Genomic DNA, 21,449 nt, shown 5'->3' with positions numbered 1-21,449 from the left:
TGCAGCTTAATTTTAACCAATGGAAGTACGTCTTTTGGATTTGCTGATTGGGTTGATTAGGTATAACTAACCTCTGACGTCACCCTGAATAACCACCAATCAGATACAGGACTTTAACTCTTCCCCTTATTTGCATGAGAGGTTCTATATAAATGCGACTCCTGGTGCCTTGCTCCCATTACTTCCCGTTTTCTCGATCTGCTATTAGTCCGCTTCGACTCGTAGTTCGCCCTCAACATGCCGGAGCCAGCGAAATCCGCTCCTGCGCCCAAGAAGGGCTCGAAGAAGGCAGTGACTAAGGCCCAGAAGAAAGACGGCAAGAAGCGCAAGCGCAGCCGCAAGGAGAGCTACTCCGTGTATGTGTACAAGGTGCTGAAGCAGGTCCACCCCGACACCGGCATCTCCTCTAAGGCCATGGGAATCATGAACTCCTTCGTCAACGACATCTTCGAGCGCATTGCGGGTGAGGCTTCCCGCCTGGCGCATTACAACAAGCGCTCGACCATCACCTCCAGAGAGATCCAGACAGCCGTGCGCCTGCTGCTGCCCGGGGAGTTGGCCAAGCACGCCGTGTCCGAGGGCACCAAGGCCGTCACCAAGTACACCAGCGCTAAGTAAACCTGCCAAGTAAGCGTCTTAAAGCCCAACCCCAAAGGCTCTTTTAAGAGCCACTTAAATTGTCGATATTAGAGCTGCAAACACGTGTTCCTCATCCAGGTTTAAATAATGGTGATCTCTTTAAAGGGGTTATTATGATCTTATTACACTGAGTAATGCGTACAGTGCTTGTAATCGAGTACAGGCTAAAGGGAAGCCACATGCACTTTGTTAGTACTGAGTAAGGAATATGGCGCCTAAAAAATTAAGGATATGCAGGAAACTTGCGTTAACAGAAAGTGCTTCCTGGCTCTTGGCGCGAAAATGGATACTTCCGTTGTGTCGAGTGCTGTGACTTCCTGTTAGAACTTGCTGAAAGCCTATTGTGTCACGTGTACTTTCCACCATTTAAAGGAGTTCTAACTTGAGTTTATGTATTTGTAAATTTGGTTCCCGATGGCCTACCAACCAGTACGTATGGCTTTCGCTCGAGCAGTTACCTTTTTTAACCCCTTCTAGGCTGTACCCAGCTCTGCCTTGCTTGCTTCCGTCTCACCCCCCGTTTCCACCTCTCCAGCCCACAAGACATCGGGAAGATGCCAGATCACCAGGCAGGATAGTCTGCAAGGGTAAGGGGAGGAGCACAGCTTTTCTCATGAGTGAAGAAACGGAACGTGAGATCATCGCGGAGATTTTTGAATAGTTTACTAGTTTTTAAGGCATGTTCAGCGTCAATTGGTTCAATCAGTAATTTTTCCTTTTGACAAAGCTTATAGAAAAGGAAAAGGAAAAGCAACTGGATCCAGAGGGGGAAACAACAGACAGACTAGAGACAGTCCGCCCCGAAGCAAGAAGTTGGAGTAGAGGAGAAGACCCAGCAGCACAGGGTCTGAGCAGAGTTAGGTGGGTTTTATTGTGTAACTGGAGGCTAGAATGGCTATGCCGGTGATAAGCAGTGTGGAACTTTTTTGGAAGAACCAAGTGAAAGAAAGGGTCCACGAATTTTAAGCTAGGTTGTTACCCGGCTAAATTTGTGATTTAGAAATGCAGGCCAGTTTCACAGGGAAATTTTTAATGTATATGTGTCTGTATATATATTTAAAACATATTTGGCCATGCATTGTTCTAGTCTTTGGGGATATATTGCCCGCCCTTGAGCATTTGGAGATTAGCAAGGTCGTATTGGAAAACTTTAAATACATGCAAAGCATATGTTCACTGTTCATCTAAGTCTTATTTATCCTATCAGCAATTTTGGGGTTACATTAATATTCTAAGAAATGTATCAACAAATATATTTATTGTTTACCTATATAGAAGGCACTGATCTATATCTATACCTATATAGGAGGCAATCACTTGAAGTCAGGAATTCGAAAGCAGCATAGCTAACATAGTGAAACCCCGTCTCTACTAACAATACAAAAATTAGCTGGGCGTGGTGGCATGTGCCTGTAGTCCCAGCTACTGGGGAAGCTGGGGCAGGAGAATTGCTGGAACCCAGGAGGCAAAGGTTGCAGTGAGCCGCGATCACCTGACTGCACTCCAGCCTGGGCAACAGAGCGAGACTCTGTCGCAAATAAAATTTAAAAACAAACTAAGATACACTATGCCAATGAATTCTACCTTCAGGTATACCTGACTACTCTTTATAGACTAAAATTTTTACTCTGAAGTTATCTGCTGTTATTACCTTTAGAGTTGCAAAAACTGTTTTTGCAAATGGACATATCATCTTGATTTTATAAAATTTACTTTCAGTCCTTTTTGCTTTTTACAAAATTCTGGAAGTGCATTTGTGTTTTAATAGAAATACTGGGTGGAAGTGGCCATAACTTTCTCCTGCTTTCACCCTCACCCCTTTTCTCACTCCCTTCAACATGATCTCATTTTATTTCTCTCGATAGCACAGATTCCCCCCCTGCCCCCCCGCCCCTGGAGACGGAGTCTAGCTCTGTTGCCCAGGCTGCAGTCCAATGGCGAGATCTTGGCTCACTGCAACCCTCCGCCTCCCAGGTTCAAGCGATTCTCTTGCCTCAGTTTCCCAAATGGCTGGTATTACAGGCGCCTGCCACCACGCCTGGCTAAATTTTGTATTTTTAGTAGAGATGGGGGTTTCAACATGTTGGCCAGGCTGGTCTCGAACTCCCGACCTCAGGCTATCCATACCCTCCTCAGCCTCCCAAAATGCTAGGATTACAGGCGTGAGCAACCACGCCCGGTTGATAGCACAGAGTTGAACAGCTGGAAGGAATCAAAAAGTTGAGATCAATGTTATTTCACAAATAGCTAAATGGATGCAAAGCTTAATTTGCTCAGATCGTTAGAATCAGAACAAGATTCCATTATGCTCGTTTGTTCCCATTATACCGTATATCTCTTTGTCATTTATTTTCTCATTAGTCATGTGTATTAATTTGACTTAATTTGAAACAAAAATAGGGCTCTTTTATTCATTTGTATATTTCATAGTCTCTTAGATTGTTATAAAGTTGAATGTGCTAAATTGTCTCCTGTCTCATAAAAATTTTTTTTTTTTAAAGAGTAGTTCAGTGCTTTACAATAATTGCTGTGTGATTCTGGACCACAGCAATTTAATCTAGTAATTGTTACAGCCTCCTGAAGAACACTTGCACAGAATAATTGCCTGCTTCAGATTTTCCCATCCTTTGGGAAACTGAGAGTAGCTCTGGGATTGAAAAGTGGAGGTTTATTTAACTGTGGTTAGGGACTTGGCAATCATATGTTTGGTCTGTGTTGTTATCTAGTATCTGAACCTAGAAGTTGGAAGTAAAGAGGTCAATGGACCTAAGAAAATGGCATGGCTTTCTACCTTAGATGAGCTGGAAAAACTTAGTAATTCTTCAAGTCCTTAATACAAAGGAGTAAATGTCACAACTCTATGCCCATGAAGTGTAATATATCATGTCACTGCTTTCTTGATATTACCTGAGGTATAAGTACAGCTGGGAGAAGACCTTATCTCTGTCTTCAGGAATATACGTGAAGGAAAGGAAAAAAAATTTTTTTTTTTTTTGAGACAGTCTCACTGTCACCGAGGCTGGAGTGCAGTGGCACTGTGTCGGCTCAATGCAACCTCTGTCTCCTGGGTTCAAGCAATTCTCCTGCCTCAGCCTCCTGAATAGCTGGGATTACAGGCGCCCGTGACCACGCTCGGCTAGTTTTTATATTTTTAGTAGAGACGTGGTTTCACCATGTTGGCCAGGCTGGTCTTGAACTCCTGACGTCAGGTGATCCACCCACCTTGGCCTCCCAAAGTGCTGGCGTGAACCGGGTGGGTGAGCCACCGTGCCCGGCCTGGGAAATTTGTTGTTCATTTGGTTTCTCCTACTTTCTCATTCTTTCTTGAACTAGGATTTTTCTGTCCTATTATAAATGTCTGAAAGCCAGTTTGTTACTCTTAAGGCACTACTCAAATAGAAATATAATACGGCCAGGTGCGATGGCTCATGCCTGTAATCCCAGCACTTTGGGAGGCTGAGGTGGGTGGATCACAAGGTCAGGAGTTTGAGACCCGCCTGGCCAGTATGGTGAAACCCCGTCTCTACTAAAAATACAAAAATTAGTTGGGCATGGTTTCGACTAATGGGACACCTGTAGTCCCAGCTGCTTGGAAGGCTGAGGCAGGAGAATGACTTGAACCTGGGAGGCAGAGGTTGCAGTGAGCCGAGATCATGGCACTGCACTCGAACCTGGGCAACAGAGCGAGATTCCATCTCAAAAAAAAAAGGGGGGGGGAGGGAATATAATACACGTCATACATGTACATCTTATCTTTCCAGTAACCATTTTTAAAAGTTAAAAATAATCAGGCGCAGTGGATCATGCCTGTAATCCCAGCACTTTGGGAGGCCGAGGTGGGTGGATCACCTGAGGTCAGGAGTTCAAGACCAGCCTGGTCAACATGGTGAAACCCCGTCTCTACTTAAAATACAAAAAATTAGCCGGGCGGGTATGCATCTGTATTCCCAGCTACTCGGGAGGCTGAGGCAGGAGAATCTCTTGAACCCGGGAGGCAGAGGTTGCAGTGAGCTGTGATGGCGCCATTGCACTCCAACCTGGGGGACAAGAGGGTCGAGACTTTGTTTCCAAAAAAAAAAAAAAGTTACAATTAATTTTAATAATGTATCCTATTTGACAGAATGTATCAAAAATACAGTTTCAGCATATAGTCAATATAGAATGTATTAAATATCTTGCATTCTTTTTTCATTTCAAATCTTCAAAATCTGGTGGGTATTTTACACTTTTACAGTATATCAAAATAAATTTTCATGGGGAATTCTTCATCTGTAATTAGAATAAGAAGATTCTGATTCATGTCCCTAAGGTGTTTCAAGCATACTTGGATGTTATCTAATTGAATCCAGCACCAGTTTTTAAATGTAAACTAATTAAAATATAATTAAACACTCCCTCAGTCACATGCCATATTGTAAGTGCTCAAACTCCATGCGTGGCTAGTGCTATACCATAAGACACTCAATGAGCAGAACTTGACCTAAAACCCACTAGGGCACTATGCAAAGGATTACAATTCCTTCTGGCGACACCACTTACTACAGTTTTTCCTAAGGGAGTGTTTAATCCATTGGGCTTGGAACATGAAAAATGACAGGGAAGGACATGTTACATTGCTGCAGATTTCTTTAACAATAACATAACTATATAGACACAAAATGAAAATGACTTTCTCAGGTAGGCCCACAAACTGACACATGAAAATAATTCATTCCTATTGGGATAAGTGACAGGCAGGTTTTGTACCTGTCCTGACACATTTCCCCAAATTCTCCATTATAGGACTAGCACCACGACTACTCTCTGTGATGGCTTCTCTATCTACTAAGAGAGTGTGATTAAGAATATTACAGGTTTGAGTGAGTGTATGTTCAGGGCAATTTGAATTTATACTCCTGGAAGAATAAAAATTTAAAAATTACAAGTTTGGGTCACAGACTAACATTTGTGAATTGGTTATTTGATTTGGCCTCTATTTTGCCATTTTAAAATAAGAGTAGTAAAATCTATCATAAAAATATGAGATATGAGATAATCCATGTAAAGCATTTAACACACTTTTCAACAAACTTTCATTGTATCTTAGGAATTACTTTCCTCTTTCACCCTTTGTTTTGTCCCTTTTGTAATACTTTGAAAATTTTAGGTATTGTTAATCATTGCTTATTTAGAGAGTAATGTCAATCTTTTGTGAGGTCTTCCCTTAGCTCGCTCTTAAAGCTACTCTTAGAGCTATTTCAGAAAAGCTTTACTATCCATTTCAAGCCAAATCAGGAGATAAGCAGCCTAAATACTTTTTTTTTTTCTCCCCTGATTGATGCCTGCAGCTCCTGGGGAAAGTGGAAGGCAGATAACTCCTTTATGAAAAGGCAGCATTCAAAAACTATAAAAAATATAAATCCAACATTATTAAAATTCTATACATCCAAAGATATCACGAACAGTTAAAAACGAACCCACAAGGTGACAGAATATATTTGTCACATACTGACAAAGTTTAAACTCAAATATATAAATATTTACAAATCAAAACTCATAAAATAAAAACTGTAGAGAATCTGAATAGACTATTCCCAGAAAAGTGGGAAAATCTCCAAATAGCCAAAAATCTCATTGAAAAAACTCCAATCTGACATTAGGAAATGCTGATAAACAGTAATTCTGAAGCACTGCTGGTGGAATATGGGAGTGTAAATTTTAAAATACTATCCTGGAAAGCAAATTGTTCATTTTTACTCATGTTGAATATGCACATACTTTTACCAAATAATTCCACTTTCATGGAACCAGAAAATGCACAGGTGTGTACAGTGCTGTTTTGTAATGAGAAAAAAAAACAACAGAAATGAATATTTACTGACACATTAGAAAACTAGATTAATGGTGAAAATAACGTAGAACTGTACATTTCAACACGGATATATTTCAAGAGCAAATGTAAAAATTAATGACGTTTAAAATAGATTAGGGATATGTGCATCTAAAGTTAAAAATAAAACGCGTAGGAACAGTAAACACCAAATTCAGAGTATCAGTTTATCCTAGAATATTAGTTAATTCTAGGATAGGAAAAAGGGAGGGCTGTGCTACTGAGAAGGGACATGAGGATTTTAACTGCACTTGTTGAATAAGTGGTGTGGTCACCAGCGCATTTTGTATACTTGATATATTTCAGTATTTAAAAATCGTATCAGAAGGCAAACATATAAAGGAATATTATTATTAAGACTCTTAAGACTACCCAGCTGTCTTCTACAGTAGTAAAAGTATGGTCTGCTCCCCACATGCAGAGCTCTGTGCCACCCACGTCTTCTTAAACCAGCCACCACTAAGCTGTCCTGGAGGCTCCAGCATTTAATGGAGCCCCATCAAACCCCTCATCTCTCCCCAGATGTATTTGAAGGGCCAAAGGGAAGTTCTAGCCCGCCCCTTTTTAGGCCCCAGACCCCTTGGCTTTCTAAACTAATCCGAGCGGTAAACCGGTGCAGGCAATTTCCAAGCAGCCGCCAGAAGTTACTGGCCAGCAGAGGCTCTTCTGGCCTTGGGAAATCACGGCTCAGGGCCATCTGTAGTCATCAGCCCACTTTCGACATCCCGAGTTAATCTTTTAAAACAGGATAAGAGAACTCACTGACAAGGACCCTATTAAGAGACTCACTTTGCTGTCATTTCAACTCTTTTGTTGAAAGCTTAGGGGCCCTAAAAAGGGCCTTTTTAGAGGACAGGGCTTCAAAATGCAGTTTAGCCGCCGAAGCCATAAAGGGTGCGGCCCTGGCGCTTCAGTGCATAGACTACGTCCATGGCAGTGACCGTCTTGCGCTTGGCGTGCTCCGTGTAGGTCACGGCGTCCCGGATCACGTTCTCCAGGAACACCTTCAGCACCCCGCGGGTCTCCTCATAGATGAGGCCAGAGATGCGCTTCACGCCACCGCGGCGAGCAAGGCGCCGGATGGCTGGCTTGGTGATTCCCTGGATGTTGTCGCGCAGCACTTTGCGGTGGCGCTTGGCACCCCCTTTCCCCAGACCCTTACCTCCTTTGCCGCGTCCTGACATTATCAAGTGATCAGAGAACAAAGATCTGCTGCCTGTGATGGCAGCTTTCTTTTATGGGTAAACCCTGCGGACCAGACTGAAAACCGGAAGAGCTTTGGCGGGAAGTCCCTCCGCGTCGGGGGAGGGGACCTAAAAGGGAAACAGGCCTGCTGTGCACTACTCCCTTTTGTTCTCCTTCAGTCCTTTTTAATCCTCAAGAGCTAGGCTGTTTTTCTTCCTTTTTTCATTTAACATGATTCCTGCCTCATAACAAAAATGTTAACATTATAGAAGATACATAAAGCAAAAAGGATAAAATATTATCTCTACATATATACATGTTTTCTTTAACATTATTTGTGTGGAACTATGCTATTTTGTGGCATTTTTCTCCTTGATATACCATGGAAATATACTCCATATGCTAAATTCCTAGCAATACAAGATAGACTCATATAGAATTTAAAGATCGTTCAGGTATATTGCTAAGTTATTTTCTACTTATTTTCATTTCCAGTGTTTGGGGTGGAGAATTATCCCCCCAGATATCGAGCTTGGTAATCCTGGGTGCTTTTGAAAATTGAAGATTCTCAGAAACAAGTCTAAGAATCAAGGTCCCTCTAACTTTGTCTTGTTTCTCTTCCAGGGAGGGACTTTCTCTGGAATTTCCTGATATGACCAAGAAAGCTTCTTACCAAAAGAAGCACAATTGCCTTCGGTTACCTCATTATCTACTGCAGAAAAGAACACTGAAGAATGCAACCATACCTAGATGGACTTTCCCACAAGATAAAGCTGGCCTCTTGATCTCATTCAGATTCCAAAGAGAATCATTTACGAGTTAATTTCTTTCTCCTTGGTCCATTCCTTCTCCCTAATAATCATTTACTGTTCCTCAAAGAATTGTCTACATTACCCATCTCCTCTTTTGCCTCTGAGAAAGGGTATATAAGCTTCTGTACCCCACTAGGGGGTTGAGGTAATTATTCTGTGGTCCCCAGCCCTGTACCTTAATAAATTTGTATGCCTTTTCTCTTATTAATATTCTCTTATCAGTTGATTTTCAGTAAACTTTCAGAGGGCAAAAGGGAGGTTTTCTCTTGGCCCCTACACCAGTAGCAGTTTCTGATATGCCTACAACCTTAACTAATGCTGGGTAGAACCATTTTAAATAATCTAACTGTACTAATAAGGATTTGATTTCTTGTATATAGAAATAACTTTTCAAAAAGTTAATCAGCTGGTTAGTCAGTACAATACATGACCTATTTCCTCCACTGATTTGAGGAACTTATCATATACTGAATATATGAGCCACTGCACCCAGCCTATTTGGTGATTTTCTTGCTACTCTTTATTTCCATGAGTTCCTTACAGCAATGCTTGAAGTATTTTCAAAGTACTCCACTTAAATGTCATAAAGTAAATGAAGATAAACTTTTCACTAAAATACTTTAAAAATTTTTGCATTTACATTGCAATAAAAGAAAACTTGCCATACATCTTTGGAAAACAAAACAAAATTGATATGACTCGCTGTAACTTGCTGTAGCTGAATTCAGTATATGTTGTAAAGAGGGTAAGGTAGCATAGATTAATTGAATACTTAATCTAAGGGTAAATACAAATTAAAAATAACAGGCTTAATTATCTGTTGTAAATAAGAGACTTCCTTTCCTATCGCTTTCAAGATGTCTTTCTCTGTCCTTTTAAAATGTAAGCAAATCCTTTTAATGACTAAATAGGCTTTATAACAGAATATTTTCTCAATGCCTGGAGAGCCATCTCTTTGAAATGTTCATCATTTAAAAAGATAATGCTCTGTCTCCCAGTTTCCAGCGAGAAAATAGGCCAAACTTTAGCTGTCACCTAACTTCGAATTGCAAAACCTATCCAACGTGGCTATACATAATAAGAAAGCAAGATTTCTTTCTGGTTTTGCAATCTCTTCGTAAGATTGCCTGTGATAAGCAACTCTCTGGTTTAATGCTTATTCAATAATAAAATTATTTCCTTTCTATTCTTTGGGAGATTTCAAAATTGTATTTCCCCAACATTAGTTAACAAATATATTTCTCTACTTGAGCTTCTCACCAATCAGAAGCCATTTTCTGTATCTGATTTCATGAGTTTTCACATAGCAATTAGTGACAATAAGGATAGCAATGAATGGTAAAACGTGGCAGAATATGCCATCCCAAAATATGCCATTTTGGAATAAGATTTTGAGATAAAGGCAATTTACAAGAGTAGGTACAAGAAAGGCAGAAAGGCACTCTCACTGTTCCCTTTTTCCTCCCTAAAAGCAGAAATTAAAATTCCCATGTCTGTGTGAAGAGACCACCAAACAGGTTTTGTGTGAGCAACAAGGCTGTTTATTTCACCTGGGTGCAGGCGGGCTGAGTCCGAAAAGAGAGTCAGCGAAGGGTGGTGGGATTATCATTAGTTTGTACAGGTTTTGGGATAGGCGGTGGAGTTAAGAGCAATGTTTTGGGGGTAGGGGATGGATCTCACAAAGTACATTCTCAAGGGTGGGGAGAATTATAAAGTACATTGATCAGTTAGGGTGGGGCAGAAACAAATCACAATGGTGGAATGTCATCAGTTAAGGCTGTTTTCACTTCTGTGGATCTTCAGTTGCTTCAGGCCATCTGGATGTATATGTGCATGTCACAGGCTTAGCTTGGGCTCGGAGGCCGGATGTGGAAGATGTCCTCCCTGTACCAAAAGGAAAAGAACATTTTCATCAAGGACAGGAAGTTGAAACCAAGAGAATTCTGTAAAAGCAAATCTCCTTAAAATAATTGTTTTCCTTTAGCCTTCCTACATAGTTATATTTTCACAATTTACTCTGTTCAACCTACTATAAAAGCATTTAGGTTTTGCTACTTCTTTGGGGTCTGTAATTAGAGCTCCCATGTCCCATGCCACATAAAATTTATATTAAATAAATTTATATGCTTTTCTCCTCTTAATCTGTCTTATGTCAGTTTAATTATCAGCCCCAGCCATAAAAACTCTTAAGAGGATAGAGGTAAAATATTGCCTCCCCTACAAGGATGTTTGAGTTTGTCAGACTCTTTAGTTTCTGAAATTGACGGTAAATTTAGTTCTGAAATTGATAGTAAACATACACACAGTATAACATTTTTAAAAATGTGATGCTAGTTAGTCTCTTTTCTAATAGGATAACTGACTATCAAGATAAACTTAGTTCAAACAGAGTAACTCTGAGTACTCAACATTCTTTCACATTACAAAACAAATCTAGCAGCAAACTTTATTATGTCAAAGGCGTTTAAATCAGAGCAACTCCATCTTGAATAGGAGCTGGGTAAAATAAGGCTGAGGCCTACTGGGCTGCATTCCCAGAAGCTTAAGGCATTTGTATTCACAGAATGAGTCACGGAAGAGGTTGGCACAAGGTACAGGTCACAAAGACTTTCCTAATGAAAGCATGAGGTAAAGAAGCCAGCCAAAACCTACCAAAATCAAGATGGCGAGGAAATTGACCTCTGGTTATCCTCACTGCTCATTTTACACACTTATAATGCATCAGCATGCTAAAAGACACTCCCACCAGTGCCATGATCATTTACAGAAGCCATGGCAACGTCGGAAAGCTACCCTATATGGTCTAAAAGGAGGAGGAACTCTCAGTTGGGGAATTGCCCACCCCTTTCCCAGAAAACTCATGAAGAATCCATCACTTGTTTAGCATGTAATCAAGAAATAACTATAAATATCCTTAGAATAGAACAAAAGAACAATTTTCTTTACTTCTCTAATAAACTTGCTTTCACTGTACTCTATGGATTTGCCTCGAATTCTTTCTTGAGAGAGACCCAAGAACCCTCTCTTGGTGTCTGGATTGGGACCCCTTTCCAATAACAGTTACACTTGCAAAATACATCCTGTGTCCAACCACTGTGCATTTAATTGTGAAATTTATTAAATATTAATTTAAATAAGTTGAAAGACCTTTAAAGACGAACAATTAAAAAATGAGTAAAATTATCATTTGGGCTACACAGTATAAAAATCCATCAAAAAGCCAAATATTTTACTATTTTGGGGGCGTCTCAAGTACCTATTTTTGCTAATTGTCAGCACTTGTTTCTGTTCCAGAACATCATATTTATACTAGGATTGGAAGTAGTTATATTTTAACAAAAAGAAACAGAAACAATAAAATGTTACAAGATGTCAATAGACTAAGTGCTAAAGAAATTCCAGATAAGAAGAGGCGGTATCTAGAGAAAAGGAGCTGAAAAGAAATGGAGTAGGTTGACCAAATTTTAGAGCAAGAGTTTTTAACCTGAGGTCCATACTTATATGTCACAACGCCCCTAAGGATAAAATTCAGCAATTCGCTGAAGGGGAAGTCTGTGAGTTTGGGTAGTAAAATATCTATTTTTAAAAGGTTAATCCTTGACTGAACTTGAACATTTCACTTTATTATGAATTTAGGCCACAAATCTCAGTACCTGTTACTTTGTACCAAAAGACATTAGATATTTCATTTCTCATTACAATTGCTGAGTTATCTTGAAATATTTATACTCCTCTAATTAGTAAACAGCAATTAGGCTCACCAAATCATATAATGTGTTAACTATATTAACAACATAACTATATAGGGCCATTTATCACTATCAAGTTTTAAAAATACTCTGATAACTGTAATTTAACTTCGGCATTTTATATACTTAAAACATCATTGAGATTTTCCATGTTACCAGAAAGCCAAAAGTGTCTACAATACGCAAGAAAAATGAGTTAATGTCTTTTTCTCAAGAATACATCAGAGTGGGCCAGGCGCTGTGGCTTACGCCTGTAATCCCAGCACATTGGGAGGCCAAGGTGGGCGGATCACGAGGTCAGGAGATTGAGACCATCCTGGCTAACACGGTGAAACCCCGTCTCTACTAAAAATACAAAAAATTAGCCGGGCGTGGTGGCGGGTGCCTGCAGTCCCAGCTACTCGGGAGGCTGAGGCAGGAGAATGGTGTGAACCCGGGAGGCGGAGCTTGCAGTGAGCCGAAATCACGCCACTGCACTTCAGCCTGGGCCACAGAGCAAGACCACGTCTCAAAAAAATAAAATAAAATAAAAATAAATAAATAAATTACATCAGAGTTCAGTGAACAGAGGTAGGAGGCAAGATTGTGCAATCTTGGCATGAGTATTCCTTATTTAGCTACAACACCAAAAGTTATTTGCACTATCGTACTAAATAACCCTCCTCCACAGAAATCTGCCAGTCTTGCTAGGAGGCCTGTTTGTGACAGGAACGCCCAACACTGTACTTTTCTAATACTCATAAACATTTCTAATACTCATTTCTAAAGTACATTTCTAATACTCATCATGTGTTGAACCATATTATAATCCTCTATGTATTTTCCCCCGTATCTGTGAGGAAGACGTTTTAACAGTCTGTGTGCTAACACTTTACCTCAAATTTCCTGAAAGGGTTTTAAGGTTTATTAGAAATAACTATCCTGCCAAGTTCTTCTGGGTAAGCAACTTAGGACATTAGGCCTTTCCAAATGAGAAATCTTTCTTGGGCTCCAGATAACGTCATCCCAGTATTTTAGTCACTTCATTTTAAAGGAATACTTTGAAACATGCAGTGGGGTGGGTAAGAGAATGCTTCACAGCTATCCATCAGGAAAGATGTGTCTCTGAGAGCCTTTGCAGGGAGGTGGACGATCGTGTCACAAAGTCCTGCAGCCTCGCTCTCCTACAGCGGCGTCACCGCCGAGCTCTCGCAGCAGGCAGCTTGCTGATCCGCAGCTCGGAGTTCTGGTAGCGCCGTACGTCGCGCGCAGGGTCACCGTGCCGGGCACGTAGCGGCGGGACATCTTGCCGCCCTTGGCCCGGGTGGAATAGCTGTCTGCTTAATTCTAGCCAGGGCAATAACCCTTGTGCCAAAGTGCTTCAAAAACTCACTTAGCCACTGGCACTCTGTGGACACCTACTAAGTTTAAAATTAAGTAGTGGCCTAATACATCTGTTCGCATCCTAACTTTTAAACGTGGTAGAATCTGGACCATCTCCCCTGTAGTTTTTCTTTTAAATCTGCGGTGTTCGCTACACACTGTCTTCAAAAGGTATAAGGTTGGGTAACTTATGACTGAAGTTTTCCCCCCATGTCTCATTTTCTTTCACATGGAAGAAATGTTAGTTCTTTTAGAGAAGACGTGGGTGGCCCTTAAAAGAGCCGTTGGTTTGGACTCGTTTTACTTCAGTTGCCACAAACTAGTCCAGGTAGTTACTTGCCCTTCGCCTTGTGGTGGCTCTCAGTCTTTTTGGGCAGCAGCACTGCCTGGATGTTGGGCAGGACACCGCCCTGTGCGATGGTGACTTTGCCCAGCAGCTTGTTGAGTTCCTCGTCGTTGCGGATGGCCAGTTGGAGGTGACGCGGGATGATGCGGGTCTTCTTGTTGTCGCGGGCCGCATTGCCCGCCAGTTCCAGGATCTCGGCGGTGAGGTACTCCAGCACCGCTGCCAGATACACCGGCGCGCCGGCCCCAACCCTCTCGGCATAATTGCCCTTGCGGAGCAGGCGGTGCACTCGGCCCACGGGGAACTGGAGCCCGGCCCTAGAGGAGCGGGTCTTGGCCTTTGCGCGAGCCTTGCCTCCCTGCTTTCCACGTCCAGACATCGCGAGCACAACTAACTCACCTCAACTAACTACGAAACAAACACGCCAGGCGGCGCTTTTTATCAACATTTTTGGGCGCGAAAAAGAAGACGTGTTGTTGGTTCGGACTGCAGTTTAATTTCAACCAATGGTAGTACGTCTTCTGGATTTGCGAATCCTGATTGGGCAGAACTGACCGCTGACGTTACCCTGAATAACTACCAGTCAGACACAAGACTTCAACTCTTCACCTTATTTGCATAAGCGATTCTATATAAAAGCGCCTTGTCCTACCTTACTCATTCTGTTTTTCTTTTTCCTTGGAGCATTGTAGTAACTGTTCGCTATGCCAGAGCCAGCGAAGTCCGCTCCCGCCCCGAAAAAGGGCTCCAAGAAGGCGGTGACTAAGGCGCAGAAGAAGGACGGCAAGAAGCGCAAGCGCAGCCGCAAGGAGAGTTATTCCATCTATGTGTACAAGGTGCTGAAGCAGGTCCACCCTGACACCGGCATTTCGTCCAAGGCTATGGGCATCATGAATTCGTTTGTGAACGACATTTTCGAGCGCATTGCTGGTGAGGCTTCCCGCCTGGCGCATTACAACAAGCGCTCGACCATCACCTCCAGGGAGATCCAGACGGCTGTGCGCCTGCTGCTGCCGGGGGAGCTGGCCAAGCACGCCGTGTCCGAGGGCACCAAGGCCGTCACCAAGTACACCAGCGCTAAGTAAACAGTGAGTTGGTTGCAAACTCTCAACCCTAACGGCTCTTTTAAGAGCCACCCATCTTCTCAAAGAGAGAGCTGGTGCTTGTATTCCTCCTGTGCTGGCCATTGATAAGTACTTGTAACTCGCTACTGTGTTTTTTAGTCTGAACTAATCCTGGATGACTTTTTTTTTAGATCTGCCATTCTGATCCCCTTTAGAGTTAAGTAAGGAGATGGGGAGACTTTCTATTATACGTTCGAAACCAATTAAAATACTCGTCGGTCCCCCAGCGGATAGTGAGTTGGAACAGTGCCAAATTCCAGCGGTTATCAGTTTGAATTTGTCGGGCAGCGCCCGCCCTTCCTCTCTGCATCCTGATTAGTTGCTGTATCCAGGAATTCCACGGTCGGTTTGGGTGCGCCAAAGGAATTCAAACCCCGCCTTTATTTGGCCTTCCTTAACAAATTCAGTAAACTGTCAGTTTGTCAGTTTCTCATTCTTGAGTATTTTATCGCTTTCGGGAAGGAGATTTATTTCTCAGTTTTCATTGGATAGAGCGATTTTTTAAAAAAGGGACCCTTTATGGCAACATAATCAGTTTGTGTGTTTTTTTTTTTTTTTTTTGAGAGGGAGACTTCCTCTGTCACCCAGACTGGAGTGCAGTGGTGCGATCTCAGCTCACTGCAACCTCCGCCTCCTGGGTTCCGGTGATTCTCCTGCCTCAGCCTTCCGGGTAGCTGGGATTAGAGGCATGCGCCACCATGCCCGCATAATTTTTGTATTTTTAGTAGGGACGGGATTTCACCATGTTGGCCAGGCTGGTCTCGAACTCCTGACTTTAGGTGATCCACCAGCCTCAGCCTCCCAAAGTGCTAGGATTACAGGCGTGAGCCATCCAGTCCAGCTGCAATGGAATTTGAAGGCCGTAGTTTTCAGCCTGATCAATGCTTTATTTCTAATTAGGATACCATTTTCCCTTTATGGTATATCTGTATAAGCAAAGGCATTAGAAGCCTAAACAGGACAATTCGGGGTGTTAGGGCAGAAAACTTGAGGACATTTATCCCAGACTCTTTTCTGAAATAAGTCAATTTCAATTTTAAAACTCCTTTCTTTAGTATTTTAAATACTGTTTTTGACTTTGCCTAGAAGTGAGGAAAAACAAGTTCCCCCTTACTCAGGTTGTCACAAATGAGAACCAGTCATCCAACAAACCATGTTGCTCTAGGTTGTAACTATTCAGTCATGTGTCTCTTAGGTAAAAATCTAAGGTCTATAAAGCATTTGGAAGCTCCCACTATGACTGGCTTTAGGTTTCAAAGGTAGTAATTGTATATAAACTTGAGTTACTATCTAGTTTATTTAAAATGGATCTAAATTTAGCAGAGTAATAGCATCTAAAGCAATTAGTATTTTTGTTAAATCCACTATCAAATACACACTTTTGTTGACTCAAGTCCTACCTATTTTTTTTCAAAGCCCAGTTTAATATTGTCTGCTTTATGAAATTTCTTTTTTGAGCTTTTTCTCGGACACTTGTCCAGCCTTTGAAAACTGTCTCTGTAGAGTTTCTAAAATACATATCTCTTTGAATTGCTATCTGGTTTGTTGTATATATTTCTATATAGAAAATATACACTCAAGTTCTTTTCCTTCACCGTAATCCCATACTAATGATAACTGAACTGTTATCAATTCTGTGAATAAATAGAACTTAAGTTACTTTTATGACATTATTGTTATGTTACAGGGGCCTCTGACCCTCTCTATTAATCCAAATAGTCAGATGGTAATTTCCAAGCTAAATAACTTGCTTCTTTGTCTTACAAGATATAGAAATCAGAATAAAAAGCAGAGTTTGTAAGAAAAGGAGGATTGCGACTGACTCATGGGCATATTGTCCAGCCACAGGTGAAAATTTGTAAAGGCTAGGTTTTCGAAAACTACACAAAGTTAAGTTGAAATGAACCCAGCTAATTCTGTTACTCAGAAGACTAACTTGCCTAAGGGGTAATGAAACAAATGATCACCTTACGGGTTATTTTCATCCTGCTAGTGTCCCCTTAAGAATAAGCACAAAAAAATACTTTGCTTGAAAAACTGAATGGGACTGGGTGGGGTGGCTCATGCCTGTAATCCCAGCACTTTGGGAGGCCGAGGCTGGTGGATCAGTTGAGGTCAGGAGTTCGAGATCAGCCTGGCCAACATGGTGAAACCCCATCCCTACTAAAAATACAAAAATTAGCCCGATGTGCTGGCGGGACCCTGTAATCTCAGCTACTAGGGAGACTCAGGCAGGAGAATCACTTGACCCCAGGAGGCGGAGGTTGCAGTGAGCCGAGATCCTGTCACTGCACTCCAGCCTGGGCAACAGAGGGGTTTCCGTCTCAAAAAAAAAAAAAGAAAAGAAAAGAAAAACTGAATGCTACAAGTTCAACCCATTACTAACCAGTTCCTGAAGAATTGGCTTTTTTCTCTTTTTTTTTCCTCTGGCTTTTCCCTTCATTTTAAAAAGGGGGATGTAATAGTACCTCTTGAGCAAATAGTTTTGGTATACTTACAACAATGTCCTGTACATAGTAAGCATTCAATATAAGCTGGCTAATACTACTGATGCCAGTTGTAACAGTAGCATTAGAAGCCATAACTCAAGTATGTCCATAAATGGCAATAGGAAAAAGAATTGCTGTCACTCAGCACAATTTGGAGTACTGAATGCCATTGTTTACTTTTTCTAGAAGGAGAGTGACCTAAGACACTGATCTAAACTGAATGTACACGGTTAATGGTTTGGATAGACAGAGATTTTAAGTAGGCAAAAGTGGAGGCTGTGTTGACAAGAAGCTTTGGGGAACGGTGATATGGACGAATTTCCCAGAATGGTCCCCGAGTATGAGAATAATGTCCCATATGAATGCTAACCTAAATTCTCACTCTTAAGAGGAGGCTATCAACAGTCAGGTACACATCAACCATGTGGCTGTTATGTAGTCTCTTTTCCTATCACCCCACTGCTTGCCCAAGTGATTTATTTGTAAACAATGTGACCAGGATGGCAGGCAATGGTGGAGGTGATACTTGAGCTCTGTAGTATAGACTTAGCTCACCAAGGCTGACCTCTGGATACTGATGCTGCTAAGTGCCCCATATGTCAGGGGAAGTATTCTTGTATTCTTGCAAGTATTTTGTCATGGATAAGGCAGGGATTTGTCTTCACTGAGATAAACACTCTAAATTTGGATATGCTTCACTTTGCTGTTGCTAGCAGGACCGCCTATGAACTTACTGAACACTTTATACCTCATATCTCAACATTTTTTGGACCCATTTCTATACATTATACAGAAAGGGTAAGGTAATGAATGGATGACCATGGGACTCAGTAGTCCTAATGTGTACCACATTCCTTGTAAGCAGAAGTCTCAGTTTTTGGAAGACTCAGTTAAAGTGGCATGTAGTCATTTAGCACCCTCTTGGAGTACTGTTCAATTTTGGATGTTGTAGATGTGCTGAATAGTGACTAAGAAAAGGCATAATTTCTTCTGTAGCCAAAATGCATTGGTTAAAGAAAAGAGATGTAGGAATGGAGTGGTCCGTCTCATATTACACTTAATAATAGCCAACTCAAAAAAGTTATGCTTTTCATGTTTCCAACTCAGGGCTCTCTGCTGTTTTTTTGTTTTAGAAAAGGAGGAGTACATACTCCCACCAGTAGTCATGGAGATGCCTCTTTGTTTATTGATTTACCAAAAATGATTTATTTTTATATGAAGTTTAAAGCAGTTTAAATTACATTCATTTGCTGTCTTAAAGAACTGTGGGAAGTCTTGACTTAATGGGAGTTGGGCTTTTGGACTCCTCCTCTGTTTGTCAGTTTTCTTTTTATTTCTGTTTCCACCCCCGCTTCCCCCACTCCTCCCCTCTCTTTTTAGGGGTATAGGCAAGGAACCGTGACAGATAATTTGAGTATTTTTAAAATACTCTAATAAAAAGTACACCTTTGGCCGGGCGCGGTGGCTCACGCCTGTAATCCCAGCATTTTGGGAGGCTGAGGCGGGCGGATCACGTAAGGTCAGGAAGGAGATCAGCCTGGCCAACATGGTGAAACCCGGTCTTTACTAAAAATACAAAAATAAGCCAGGCGTAGTGGTGCGTGCCTGTAGTCCCAGCTACTTGGGAGGCTGAGGCAGGAGAATCGCCTGAACCCGGGAGGCAAAGATTGCAATGAGCCGAGATCGTGCCACTGCACTTCAGCCTGCGCGACAGATCTCAAAAAAAAAAAAGAAAGAAAACCATTTTTTCCACAACACTTTTCAAAGAATGTTTTAAAAGCAATGACAATCCATAATCAGTGAGAATTCCCACCCAGATTATGGTCTCAATTCCTTTTTCAAAGAGCAGTCAGGCTACTTGGAGACTTGGGGTAAATTTATGGATTTTAATACATTCAAGAGGAACAGCAACCAAATGCCGTATTTGGATCTGGTGGGATCTCAGTCAGACAAAATCAGTATAAAAAATACTTGAGACAATTCAGGATTTTCTTTCTTTAAGAGCTAGATATTGGATAATGTTACACATCATTTTTTAAATTTTCTTAGGTGTAAAATCTTAGTGTATTTTCTTTATATCCGTATCTGTTAGGGTATTTGTGAAAATATTCATGATTAAAATCACATATTTGGGATTTCATGTTTTGGATATTTTTTAGACTCCCTCATCTGTCAGTGTGGGCGCGGATAATGAAACAAAATGGACAAGATGTTGGTAACTGTTAAAGCCTCCGCGACGAGCCTTGGGAAGTGCAGGATTCTCTGTATTTTTGTGTCCATGACCACTCCCTTTCCCTTCCAAAAAAAAAGTTAAAAAAAAAAAAGCTGACCAAATCAGTGAACGTATTTCTTTTTTGGTCAACAAAGGGCTACCCTGAGAGAAATCTACATGCAGAGGAGTTCAGGCGACTGAACTAACGAAACGCTGCTGTTGGCACAGGGAGGAGTTCTCGGGGCCGCACCCTCGTCTGTCCCGCAGGCGAATTGAGAAGCGCTATCGCCATCTTGTGGCGATAATGGATAGGATAATGTAGCTAAAACTGTTTCGTTTTGTGATTTCGATTAGGTATTTCATTGCTACGGTTTAATAATTGAATATGCAAAAAATACTATAAACCATCCCATCCCCAAAAGCCCCCAGCCGCCCAGTTCCCTCATCTACTTGGCAACGATTCTCTTTTTGACCAAACTCTAGGCGGCTTCTCCTGAGCCCCCTTCTGGACTAGGTGGCCACTTTGGCCTGTAAAGACCTGAACAAGCCCGAACGTAGTTTCTAATAGCCCCGGTCTCCTCAAGTGCCTGCCTGAGAAAACTCAATTGATGCCGCCAAAGGAATTTACCGTTTGTTTCAGTCAACGTCTGAAGATAGGGCCCTCGTCTCCCAGGCTCTGTGGAGCCTGATTTTGATATGTGCCAGTTATGAAACCCAGATGGTTTCCCACTGTCAGTGATTACTAAATAAAATCTATTTTTGTCATTTAAACTAAGGCCTGGCTGTGTTTTATCTTTGATATACTACAGTGAACCACTTTTCGTTTCCTGTGTACCTGTCTGGAATACCGTTATACAAACACAAATAAACAAATGTGTCCTCTTTCATTCAAGTTTGCCCCCTTTCATTCAAATGATTGATGGTCACATGTTCTTCACAGGTTCTGTCTCTTGCTTTTCTCATTAACTATCTGTCTTTCTTATTGCAGGTGGAGTGGCTGAAACTTCTCAGCAGGTGCACCTACACTAGTGACCTGAGGAGAGAAACCCTAACCTCACAATGGCTGCATCTTCTCTGAAGACGACACTGATGCTCATCTTTGAAATGAAGGGCAGTGTGTGCATTTCTCCATGAAGGTATCCAGAAACAGCGCTGCCACAGCTGCTGTGGGGCGGCTGAACTGCTATTCCTTTTCTAGGGTGGGATCCCCACCCTTTGTAAGGAAGGATATTGGGGTCCTAACACTGGGAACTTATCTTGTCAGTGAGGCCTTCTTTAACTGCCATCTTGTAATTGAGCACCCCATCTGTGTTTCCTGTTCCAATTTAGGCCTTTTTTTTTTTTTTTTGTCATAATATACAGATCTGAAATGCCGTGTTTTACTTATTTATTGGCTTATTATCTTTACTGTGCGACCCTCCACACTAAAAGTTTTTTGGAGCTGGATTTGAGAGTTGTGGAGTAGGTTATATTTTGATCACTTGCATTTCCCATCTTCTAGAACAGTGCCCAGCGAAGTACTTCTCTGAATAAATGAATAAAGTAATATTCCTCTGCTCCGCTGTTGCCAACTGGAATATCCTGAGGGAACTTTCTTTGCTTTCCTCAGGGGATGATCCAGAAGATGAAAAACAAATTGTCATTCCATATAGTCCTCTTCTG

General features: G+C 41.6%; 4 protein-coding genes across 7 annotated transcripts; 2 read left to right on the top strand and 2 right to left on the bottom strand.

Moving 5' to 3' along the window:
- Positions 1–141: 141 nt before the first annotated feature.
- LOC117086858 (histone H2B type 1-K) lies at positions 142–21,173 on the top strand. Of its 3 annotated transcripts, none has more exons than XM_033216468.1 (2): positions 142–627; positions 20,776–21,173. In XM_033216468.1, exon 1 carries the CDS (start codon positions 238–240, stop codon positions 616–618), a length of 381 nt encoding a protein of 126 aa, XP_033072359.1. In that variant the 5' UTR covers positions 142–237; the 3' UTR covers positions 619–627; positions 20,776–21,173. The 3 variants fall into 3 exon arrangements, with proteins under 3 accessions (XP_033072359.1, XP_033072358.1, XP_033072360.1); XM_033216467.1 differs by lacking the exon at positions 20,776–21,173 and adding an exon at positions 8,318–8,713; XM_033216469.1 differs by lacking the exon at positions 20,776–21,173 and adding an exon at positions 1,117–1,232.
- LOC117086865 (histone H4) lies at positions 6,501–7,728 on the bottom strand. Its single transcript, XM_033216476.1, has one exon. The coding sequence runs from the start codon at positions 7,690–7,692 to the stop codon at positions 7,381–7,383; it is 312 nt and encodes a 103-aa protein (XP_033072367.1). The 5' UTR covers positions 7,693–7,728; the 3' UTR covers positions 6,501–7,380.
- On the bottom strand, positions 10,215–14,366 carry LOC117086854 (histone H2A type 1). The gene is made up of 2 exons (XM_033216463.1): positions 13,276–14,366; positions 10,215–10,389 (listed from the first exon to the last, which is right to left on the bottom strand). The coding sequence occupies exon 1, from the start codon at positions 14,339–14,341 to the stop codon at positions 13,949–13,951; it is 393 nt and encodes a 130-aa protein (XP_033072354.1). The 5' UTR covers positions 14,342–14,366; the 3' UTR covers positions 10,215–10,389; positions 13,276–13,948.
- On the top strand, positions 14,599–21,173 carry LOC117086860 (histone H2B type 1-J). 2 transcript variants are annotated; one of them, XM_033216470.1, is made up of 2 exons: positions 14,599–15,050; positions 20,776–21,173. In XM_033216470.1, the coding sequence occupies exon 1, from the start codon at positions 14,667–14,669 to the stop codon at positions 15,045–15,047; it is 381 nt and encodes a 126-aa protein (XP_033072361.1). In that variant the 5' UTR covers positions 14,599–14,666; the 3' UTR covers positions 15,048–15,050; positions 20,776–21,173. The 2 variants fall into 2 exon arrangements, with proteins under 2 accessions (XP_033072361.1, XP_033072362.1); XM_033216471.1 differs by lacking the exon at positions 20,776–21,173 and adding an exon at positions 19,943–20,765.
- Positions 21,174–21,449: the final 276 nt, after the last annotated feature.

This window comes from Trachypithecus francoisi, unplaced genomic scaffold (assembly GCF_009764315.1).
Source record: "Trachypithecus francoisi isolate TF-2019V2 unplaced genomic scaffold, Tfra_2.0 Lachesis_group10, whole genome shotgun sequence".
Lineage (NCBI taxonomy): Eukaryota > Metazoa > Chordata > Mammalia > Primates > Cercopithecidae > Trachypithecus > Trachypithecus francoisi.
The sequence above is the reverse complement of the archived record's forward strand: the minus strand, read 5'-3'. Positions and strand labels throughout refer to the sequence as shown.